The sequence below is a fragment of the Cololabis saira genome, chromosome 23 (assembly GCF_033807715.1).
Source record: "Cololabis saira isolate AMF1-May2022 chromosome 23, fColSai1.1, whole genome shotgun sequence".
NCBI classification, from domain to species: Eukaryota; Metazoa; Chordata; class Actinopteri; order Beloniformes; family Belonidae; genus Cololabis; species Cololabis saira.
Window position 1 is genome coordinate 9,898,852 of NC_084609.1, and position 10,261 is coordinate 9,909,112.

General features: G+C 42.3%; 2 protein-coding genes across 2 annotated transcripts; one reads left to right on the top strand and one right to left on the bottom strand.

Annotated features, from left to right (window-relative positions):
- Positions 1-107: 107 nt before the first annotated feature.
- LOC133424310 (protein LLP homolog) lies at positions 108-1,464 on the top strand. Its single transcript, XM_061714822.1, has 3 exons — positions 108-195; positions 789-1,011; positions 1,175-1,464. The coding sequence occupies exons 2-3, from the start codon at positions 801-803 to the stop codon at positions 1,336-1,338; spliced, it is 375 nt and encodes a 124-aa protein (XP_061570806.1). The 5' UTR covers positions 108-195; positions 789-800; the 3' UTR covers positions 1,339-1,464.
- Positions 1,465-1,847: 383 nt separating this feature from the next.
- On the bottom strand, positions 1,848-10,261 carry LOC133423918 (src substrate cortactin-like). The gene is made up of 15 exons (XM_061714246.1): positions 10,092-10,261; positions 9,941-10,014; positions 6,977-7,100; positions 6,779-6,889; positions 6,568-6,622; positions 5,081-5,191; positions 4,894-5,004; positions 4,685-4,795; positions 4,550-4,605; positions 3,209-3,278; positions 2,950-3,098; positions 2,675-2,860; positions 2,405-2,564; positions 2,256-2,324; positions 1,848-2,167 (listed from the first exon to the last, which is right to left on the bottom strand). Exons 1-15 carry the CDS (start codon positions 10,173-10,175, stop codon positions 2,034-2,036), a joined length of 1,605 nt encoding a protein of 534 aa, XP_061570230.1. The 5' UTR covers positions 10,176-10,261; the 3' UTR covers positions 1,848-2,033.

Sequence of the window (10,261 nt, forward strand, 5' to 3'; positions counted from 1 at the left end):
ACAATCGGGGAAACTTCCTGGGTTGAGCTCACTGACCAATCAGACGCTGCGATACTCAGATCAGCTCAAGCAGCCAATCACGTCGCAGCTCTTTTTTAGACGCGTCATCACTTTCCTCTCTCGTAAACACGTGTTCGGCGCACCGTGTTTTTCTGTTGCAACGCTGGACATTTCAGCAGGTAAAATAAACTAAATGTAAGTGTCCATTTACTTTTATATTTTTAAATAAAAATCACAACTGTCATTGCTAATCATAGCTAGTAAAAGAACCGTAGAATGTGTCTGAAACGATGTAAAAATGCTGTTTTAACCCTTTTTCGGATAGCTACACAGTTAGCGGCTAGCTAGACAGTACTTACATTGATGGCAATATATATATATATATATTTAAATCGTTAAAGAAATGACTGATATGTGTTAACTTTATGGTCAATGGGTAAACATCTTTCTAAACTAATATCTGGGGTTTGTTAAATAGTGAATTAAATCGGAATTTTGTTGAATAGTAAGATTGTAACTCTGGAACTGTGATCAGAAACATGCAACACATTTCTTGCTGTTGCATATGAAACAAAGTGTTTTTAAACTTGCTCAAACCCAGTCACTGACTTTTAATCAAAATTGGATGTTAAAGCGTTAGAGATGAGGCATCCAGGAAATTAAGCTGTATTAACCTCTTAAATAATGATGCCGAGGAAAATAATATGAAAAAATTGAGCAAAAATAAATACCTGAGATGCCTTTTATTATTTTATTTAGTAAAGTTTGCAATGTTTTTTTTCCTCCAGATTATCCATAAAATGGCTAAAAGTCTCCGCAGCAAATGGAAGCGCAAGATGCGGGCAGAGAAGAGGAAGAAAAATGCTCCCAAGGAGCTGGCTCGCCTCAAACAGGCCCTGAGTCTGGACAAGAAAGGAGAAGCAGACATGACCGACTTGCAGGAGATCGCCACAGTGGTGCCAGCGGAAAAGATTACCAAGCAGACAGATGCTGAAACAGCAGAGGGTGAAGGTGAGTGGCAGATTGAAAAATGCCTTTCAATTGCTTTTTCTTTTTAATCAATCACAAGGAATTACAATTTCATGGTCACTTAGTACCCCTGCCAGCGACTTGATTGTCTTTTTAGCGTCTAACACGCCTTCTCCAGGTGCTCACTGCTGCACTTCTGTTTCAGAGGGGAAGATGGACATGGAAGAAAAGCGCAACAAGACAACTCTGCTGAACGAACATGGACAGTATCCTGTTTGGATGAGCCAACGGCAGGCCAAGAAAATGAAAGGCAAACGAATGGCAAAGAAAAGTGGGAAAGGCAAGAAGAAGAAGGGAGTTGCTTGGTAAAAGAGAGGAAAACTAAACACCCATACTTTATTTTGAAGACTGGATGCAGAATCACTGCATCAAAGCATCAACTCTCTGTTTTTGAACTTTCCTCTGAGGATTGTGAGACTCCGTTACCACGGAGCTGGAAATTGTAAACTGGACAGACCTTCATCAGAGGACAGAGTTTTTTCTCATGGAGTGAGAGCTTCATTTCTATTTTGGAAGTCTCTTGTGTAAGATGTGTATAAGGTGCCTGAATTAACAGTTCCACAGAAGTCGTGGGGTTCCAGTCTTTTCCACTTGTTTTTTTTTTTAAGGTATCATGAATTTGTCTATTTGTCTCACTGTTCAGTGACGTCTGACTAACATCTCACTGTGGTAGATGTTTGCACAAGCTTGTGCAACTAAACTGTATCAAATCGACAGTTTTCTCTGAATCATTTCTAATTGGAAATTAGAAATGATTCAGAGAAAACTGTCGATTTGATCGGATAAAAAAAATCCAACAACTTTTGTTAAAAGTGGTTTTATTGCCTGTAACTGTAAATTCATTGCAGTGAAGTTCTTTGGCCTTTGCATCTTCAGATCTCAGTGAAATACAGCATGAAATGATTTTGTATATAAATACAGAATTAAAAAAATGTATTTGTATTAAACAATCTTAAGAAAATCGACTTTGTGAAGCAAATGTAAAAGAACAAAACAGTTTGTGTCTAAATGAGCTGGACATAAGTGGCCGGGAACAGCCCAACTTTTCCGTGACATTGTCCCTTCCACCAGCCCTCGTCAATCATCTCTATGTTGGTAATAACATCATCCGGGTTGAAAGAGATCTCATCATCTGCCTCTGTGTGAAAACATAAGATGCACGAGAGTGAAACATTTAAACAGAGTTGTAACCTAATGATTACATAGTCTTGGAGAGTGTGACGTACCTCCCTCGTAGTCATAAATTGCAACTGCCCTCTGGCCTTCAGCCACCTCTTCATAGACGTCCTCCACCGCTGCAAAAAAAACAGAGATTAATACGTTTTTAAAGCAACAGGCTTATGGTTTATCTGAAGGTTTTTCCTCAAAAGCAGACCTGTCGGTGCAGGAGGAGGAGGTCGTTCAAGAAGTTCTTCGTATTCTCCCTGATCTTCATCCACGGCTGCTGACCTGTGAGGCAGAGGAGGGAGTTCTGGTTCGGGTGGATCTTCTGAGCGCGGGGGCAAAACTGGGGGCTCCTCGTACTCTGGTTCACCCTGAAAAATGGGAAAACTGCAGCTTACATGATTGCACATCCAAGATCTCCCTCGTACCTCTCTTGTATTCATACTCAAATCACCTGCATAATGGGATGTGCGGGACTCACCTCCAGCTCAGGTATTTCTTGTATCTCTGGCATGTGTTGAGTTTCTTGTGGCATGTCGTACTCTGCATCCTCATCTGGTGGCGGCATGTCGTACACTGCATCCTCAGCTGGTGGCGGCATGTCGGACTCTGGATCCTCAGGCTCAGCAGGCGGTGGGCGAGACTCTTCCTCTCTGGCGTCTTGCTCCTAAAGCAGACAACGACAACGCCTCGTCACTTCCTTGTGCACCGAGAACAACTCGCCGACTCAGTCGTTCAAATGCGTCCCGGCCGAACCTGCTGTCTGCGTTTGGCCTCCTCCCTCTCTCTGCTCTCTCTGGCTTGTCTTCTCGCTCGCTCCTCCTCCACCTTCTTCCTGTTCTCCTCGTCCGAGGCCTTGGCCATGTTCTCAAAACGAGCCTTCAGTTTCCCCGCGCCCGCACTGGCTGCAGGAACCAGACAAAAACTTAACATGAACGCAGCACACAAGCAACAACCTCAGTTGTATTTCTGGTAAAAAATGACAAGAATGAGTGATTGCGTTGTGGGATCTTACAGGCCTCTAGGGGTTGTGTCTTTTCATACGCCGAGGTCGGGGAGTCCATGTCTGAGAAGCCGACAGCACTCTAGAGGTTAAATATGGAGAAAGACATGCATTTACAGCAGCATTTATAAATTAAAAATTAAATTAAAATGTTTTAAATCTTTTTTTTTTCCCATACTGATTTTGGTTCAGTAACATTCCTGAGATTAGATTGACGAAAAAATTAATAGAAATGAGTGGAAAATGAATCGAAATTTACAATTTTAGAATTGATTGCTCATCTCTGGCTGCTAATTAAGCAAAGTTTGGTCATCCTCTCAGAAAACTGTCCAATGTGTTGTGTAAAGAGTTCTATCTCATTAAGTCTGACAGGTTATTCACGTTTACACACCAGGTGAAAATTCAAAAATCATTCATAAATGATGTTTTCTCTCAACTCTGTGTAAACAGCCTCTTAGAACTCTGAAGTCCCAATCCAGTAGTTTGTGATAGAAAACTAATTAAAAACAGGTCATTAAGGTTTGAGGTGAAGTTGAGGTTTTACATCGATCTTTCCTGCATCTTCACAAATTCAGTATTTCAGGTTTGCACAACCTGATAATGTTTTGAAACAAACTGTGGGCTGAATCCGAACCTCCCTGACCACAAAACGCAAACGTGGAGATAAAAGCCCAGGATTTCCTGACGGGCATCTCTCTAATCTTTAAGTTTAGGTGGACTGATCGTGATTTTTTTTTTTGTTTGTTTGTTGCAGTCAGAACATGTCCCTGGTAGAGGGGAAAAAAAAACTAAATGGCTCAGTTATATAGCAGAAAAAAAAGGTTTTTAACCTAAACACGAAGAATCACAAGGATTTAAACCAAGAATCAGGGAACAAAAATACTCAATAAAAAATGAGCTGTAAGACTTAAAAGATGCTGGAGCTGTTCTTAAGTTAATAGCTGTCCAAACCTTTAATTTTGTCTTTATGCTTTTTAGTTATTTATAAAATACTAATTTTTGCAATTCAGTCTTCAGTCAATTCAGACTAAAATAGTTCTGTTTTTCAGGATCACCTGTCCTGCATGTTTTATACATTAGATCATTAGCAGAGCATAATAACAATATTATTATTATTATTATTAATAATAATAATAATAATAATAATAATAATAACGCTGATGTTGAGATCCCATCATCTCAATCCAGGGAAATATCTAAAACAGTGGATCCTGGATTGAAGGAAAACTGATCCCCATCACAAACAGCAGCTTCATCTACTTCTCCTTTTTACTTCCATTATTCTATGTCTTGCATTATAAATATGGCAGTATTTCAGAGCAGATTACATAATCAATGATCTTTGATGGTTACCTTATCCATGCGGTCCTTCTGTACTCCATAACGACCCCCGAATCCTGCTGAATAATCTGAACAGAGGAACGTTTGGTCAGCCTGAAGCTCCTCCGAAGGCTCAGGTTTCACAAACATCCGCCGACTGTCACTCACCTTTCTGCGACTGATGCTTCTCCGTCTCACCTTTGTACTCATAACCCAGAGCTGCTTTATCCACCTTTTCCTTCTCAACTCCAAACTTCCCCCCAAATCCTTTTGAGTAATCTGAAAAGAAAAAATAATATATTAATAAAAAAACATAATCAGCAGTCAGGACGGGAAAAAAAGCATCAGAACTGATTAAAGCTTCCAGTTTGGCTCGCCTTTCTGTGACTGGTGCTTCTCTGTTTCTCCTTTGTAGTCGTAACCAACGGCAGCTTTGTCCACCTTCTCCTTCTCCACTCCGTACTTCCCTCCAAATCCCTTGGCATAGTCTAGTTGAGTTAAAAACAAAGTTGCAAAGTAAAGCATGTATGAGTAAAACTGCAGATATCGACAGCGTGAACTCACCTTTCTGCGACTGATGCTTCTCCGTCGCGCCTTTGTAGTCGTAACCCAGCGCTGCTTTGTCTACCTTTTCCTTCTCAACGCCATACTTTCCTCCAAACCCCTTCGAGTAATCTACAAAAACAGCGAATCGTGAGGAAAATCTCGAGTGTGACAGTCTGTGAGGAAGAAACTTCTACAAAGAGATGACTCACTTTTATTTTGAAAATATCAGAACAATAAGAGGTTCCCTTTTTTTTCTTTGGTAGAATTGCATTTAACCTGCATTTAAGCAGAACTGACGACACATCTTTGCAACCATCTCTCAAATATCTTCACTTCGTCATCGTTAAGCCGCTCAGAAACTTACTGGACACCTTTTTAGGACGATTATTCATTTGGAAGACCCATGAGACCCTTTAAAATGTTGCTCCACGTAATCCTCAATGAAGCTATCTATCTTTTGAAGCGCACCAGTCCCTCCAGCAGGAAAGCAGCCCAACATCATGATCCTTCCAACGCCATGCTTCACAGCTGGAAAGCTGTTTAAGGCCTGCAAGCTTCCTCCTTCCCCCCTAAACGGTTCAGTCACAGCAGACCCCGGGACAGACCTCCGGAGATGAACATCCAAGTCTCCTCGCTACACGGGCTTTCAGCTCGATGGCAACATCTTCCTGGTGCCAATATCTTTAAGAGGTCTTTCACTGTTGTTCTGGGACAAAATTAGCACTGAAGCATCTTCATCTCTGCTACTGTGATGTTTAGGCTTCTTTTCTTTCTTTTTTGAACAGGTCAACATAGGACTTTCAAGTCTCTGGAGATTGTACCTGAACATGAGCCAGACTTGTAAAGGTCCACCTTTTCTGATGCCATGACTCATTTCTTTAGTTTTTTTTAGTTTTAACCCCTGAGGTTATACAATAAGGCTCTTGTGTTTGAAATTGTGCCTTAAAATCTAGGGGTAGGACGATACAAGTAACTCACGATTCAATACTTTGGCGATATGTGGCCCACGATAACAATAATATCACAATACACGATATCTACGATATTCAATATATTGTAAGACATTTCATCAATGATATATGTGACTGAAAAAGAAAAAATACCCATAAAAAGGAAAACATCTGTAGTTATGCATTTATTCAATGCCAAAACTTCATACAATGTACAAAGAAAGTGCATTTGTATAAGCCTCACTGCCTACTAGTCTTGTAAATGTAAACACAGCTGGACAAATTAAAGTGCATGAACATTAGTGCGGTGACAACCGCGTAAATCCATTATGTGTGTTGTAATAAAATATCGATATTTGCCATCAGTTTATCGATTATTTATTGCGACAGAGAGCGCAACAATATATTGCAATACCGATTTTTTCCCCCACCACTATTAAAATCCATCCACAACCAGATAACCTCACAGTCAAAAATGGGGGAAAAACAAAGTTAGTCTTTTTCCAAACTGTAAACTTCAGGTTACAGTGTTGAGTAGATGAACGGCGGACCAACCTTTCTGGGAGCTGTGCTGCTGGACGTCTCCCTTGTATTCAAAGCCCATGGCAGACTGTACAGATAACACAGACATGGCATTTAATCTTCAAGATAAAGATAAACGAGACATATTTATGGTTGCTCTACAGTCATGTCTAAATTATTTAATTAATGATCTTATTTCAGCCGTCAAATCTCTAGAGGTAAAGAGTCCGCTTGTATTTCTCACCTTGTCAACACGATCTTTTTGAACACCGAATTTTCCGCCGAATCCCTTTGCCATGTCTTTCTGGGACGAGTGCTGCTCCACCTGTGCCACGTAGTCGTGACCCAGAGCCGCCTGGATGATTTACAAGATTTACATCAGTGCCAAACGTGGAGCAGAGAATGAAACGCAGAACCGATCTAGATGGAGGAATCAGCAAACCTTGTCCATCCGGTCCTTCTCCACCCCGAACTTGCCTCCGTAGCCGTATGAGGCTTTGGGGGTCTGATCCTTCTGCTTCACCTGCTCGTGCTCTGCAGCGACCTTGTTTCTTAGCTCTGCAACACTGCAGAGAAACAACACACAGACGCTGAGATCAGTTTGATGCAAACGAAGATGGTCTCAGTTTGGTCCTCGTCACCTGAGGAAGAAGGGTTGGTCATTGTTGGTCATTTATCTGTTTCTCAGTCAAAATACAGAAAAATACAGAAAACATGAAACCTGCTGCTGAGAAAGATCAATGACAAAGGTCAAAACAGTTTATATTTTTGGTGAATGTTCAGTTCCCCTGAAACTGTGTTAGTGGAAGTCTCTCCCTGCACGACCCAAAAGAGTTTTGAGGATGAAGCAACAAGAGCTGAACCGATATCTGCTCATTCGTGTCAGAAATGTCAGACGCAGACTTCATGAGCAGAATTTGAAGGCACAAAGTCCTCCAGTACCATGAAGGCTGATTCACTAGAGATCACCAGTGACTGTCTGCCTCAAAGATGAGCACAGGTTCAGTCTGAGCACATGTGGCAGCACTGAAATAGTCTGGAGATGCTGTGGAACACACTAAGCTTTCTGCAGCATCATCCAGCACCCCAGAACCACCACTGACTATGGGTCAGGAGCATCCAAGTATCAACCTGCAGGCCATCCAAGTTCTACTATCCTGACTGCTGGTCTAAAGCAGAGACCCCCAGAGCCACGGCCAGGTCTTAAGGCTGGGGGTAGTGGGCCCTGGCATCCTACTGGAGCAGGAAACTAAATGTCCAGGCTCAAGCATCGTACTGTGAGGAACCTCAGTTATTGACTTGGGGCCTCATTTATAAAAGAGTGTGTGGGATCCATACTTAAAGGGCATGTACACCCAAAAGCCGAAAATGGCGGGCGCAAAAAAAAAAATCCGGATTTATAAAACCGTGTGCACGCACATCTGCACGCAATGTTCGCTTTATAAATCACAGTCCAGCTGGAAGGTTGCGCAGGTGAATTCGCCTCATATCCCGCCCTCTACACGCCCACTTCATACCATAAATGGCAATGCAAACTACATGATGACTGTATTTGCATATAAAAGAGCCTGCTGAGCATGCGCAGCGGCTTCCTGCAGTCTGTTTCTGCTGTGCGTCAGGATGAATGAGACGTGTCGAGCCAGGCAACCGTGCCGGTGCCACTAAATTTCACGGAGAATGAGATCGAGATGTTGTGGATGAGGTGGAGGCCAGGAAAACGTGGTGGTCACAGTAATGGCATCACTAACAAAAATAAAGCGAGTGAGTTGCCTGCCAGAATCTGATTTCTGGCCGCGGGAGCGCGCACAGCAGCCCGTTGAGTGATAGCGCTGAAACGTCAGATTTTCAGATTATGAAGCTCAAGAATTAGATCAAATCATATTTAGGTAGAAACAACCTTTCATTAACTGTATTAAGCCTTCAATCAATTTTTGGCAGGTAAAAAGACATTTTCAGGGGAGAAATCAGATTCTGGCGGGCAATAAGTTTTTGGCACGACACCGGCACGACGTGTCCTGCACCGCGGACACGCCGTGCCGGTAGGATGATTTGACAGATGAAAATACCCCGACTTTTTTTTTCTTCCGCCAAAGCGTCGTACACATAGATCTATGTGAAGCACTTTCTGACTTCCTGCTGTTAAATAGTCTATTTGCATGAAAAAGCCTTTGAAAAAAAAGAAACTGAGATAAAAGAAACGGGGATTGTACGGTAGTATTTTCTACCGAGGTAGGACAACTCGGCAGAACACCGGCTTGGGTGTACATGGATCTATAAGTCTGATATTTGATGACATTAAAAGTATGACATGAATCTGGCTTCATTTCACCACCTCACCGTCTGCGTCACCAGTTCCCCATATCTTCAAAATGTTTGTGCACGAGGGTCAGGGTTGACGTAGAGATACACACATTTTTCGGTTAGTTTTTATCTTTTTAAATCCCAACCTTTGCATAGAAGGTCTTTAGTTGACAAATAAAACAAGTTTCACTGGCTGTCTGAGAAGTTGAGGACATCATTTTTAATTCTTCACATAAAGACCCTAAAAGGGCAAAACTGATACACGAGAGCGTTTTTCCCTCAGACTGCAGGCTAACTTGTGGTTTCTAGAGTTTCTTAAAAGTAGAGCAGGAAGCAGAGGCTTAGTTTTTTTGTTTTGTTTTCAGGCTCCTCTTGTGTGGAACCGGTTTGTGATTTATCTACCTTCAAGATTAGGCCTCAAACTCTCCTTTTTAATTAAGATTATAGTAAGAGGCTGACTCAGGTGACTTTAAACCAGCCGTTATTTATGTTGCTCTAGTCCGAGACGGCCTCTGCTTTCTTCATTCTTCATATACATTTACATTTGACCTTTTTTGTTCTTCGTCTTACAGCAATCTTCAGTGGAGGGATGTGTTTGTGTTTGCTGATGTGACTGCTGAGCTGTAACCCTCTCGCTGGTCGAGCTGGATGACTGCTCTTACTCAGCCTGGTTCTGCTGGAAGTGTCTTTGGGAATAAATGTCATTTTTCCCCCTCATATTGGCTTTAAAATTGAATATAGTTTGATTTTAACAGGCCTGTATCCAGTAGGCGTTGATTTTAATTAATTTATCTTCTCTGTAAACTGCCTTGAGAGGACTTTTGTTGTGAACTGGCACCGGGTGGTTTGATGATGAGGACTGGGTCCAATAAGTAAACTAGATTCTTAGAATCTCCGTTTCTTCAGCCCGTCAGCAGGGTTTTAAATCTCACCGTCCATGTCATCATCATATATTACCCATATTAGGACAGACTTGGTGCCTGGCAGACTGCTCTGATCTTACTTCCTCTTCCTGTTGCAACGCAGCACAACATAACCTGCATTTGTCCTCATGTTTTGTGCACTTTTTCCACCCCGAAACAAACTCCTGTTCCCCCTTCGTCACCTGATGTGCTCTTTGCGACCGGAGCCCTCGATGGTCTTGGCCCCCCACCTCTGCTCCTGCTCCGAGACGTCATTCTGAAACACACAAAAGCCCAGTCAGGTCTGAACCAAGACCCCCAGCGATGCACGACCCAGGAAGAAGAACAAATCACCTCAAAGTCAGGGTCGGTCTCCCAGTCGTCCCCCTCCGCCGCCACCTTCATGTTCACATTGTGGCCCACGACTGACTTCCACATCTGGGGAGATGAAGCACAATAAAACCAGAGCAAACAGCCCAGATGTGCTGAGCACTTCACATCTTTATGTTATTGTAACCGGACAC

Excerpts from the sequence above, each read along its gene's own strand:
- LOC133423918 (XM_061714246.1), bottom strand. The coding sequence starts at position 10,175 with ATGTGGAAGTCAGTCGTGGGCCACAATGTGAACATGAAGGTGGCGGCG. Across the intron at positions 4,796-4,893 it reads GAAGCACCAGTCACAGAAAG|ATTACTCAAAAGGATTTGGG; the intron begins GCGAGCCAAACT and ends TTTTCTTTTCAG. Across the intron at positions 2,861-2,949 it reads AGGCCAAACGCAGACAGCAG|GAGCAAGACGCCAGAGAGGA; the intron begins GTTCGGCCGGGA and ends TGTCTGCTTTAG.
- LOC133424310 (XM_061714822.1), top strand. The coding sequence starts at position 801 with ATGGCTAAAAGTCTCCGCAGCAAATGGAAGCGCAAGATGCGGGCAGAG. Across the intron at positions 1,012-1,174 it reads TGAAACAGCAGAGGGTGAAG|AGGGGAAGATGGACATGGAA; the intron begins GTGAGTGGCAGA and ends CTTCTGTTTCAG.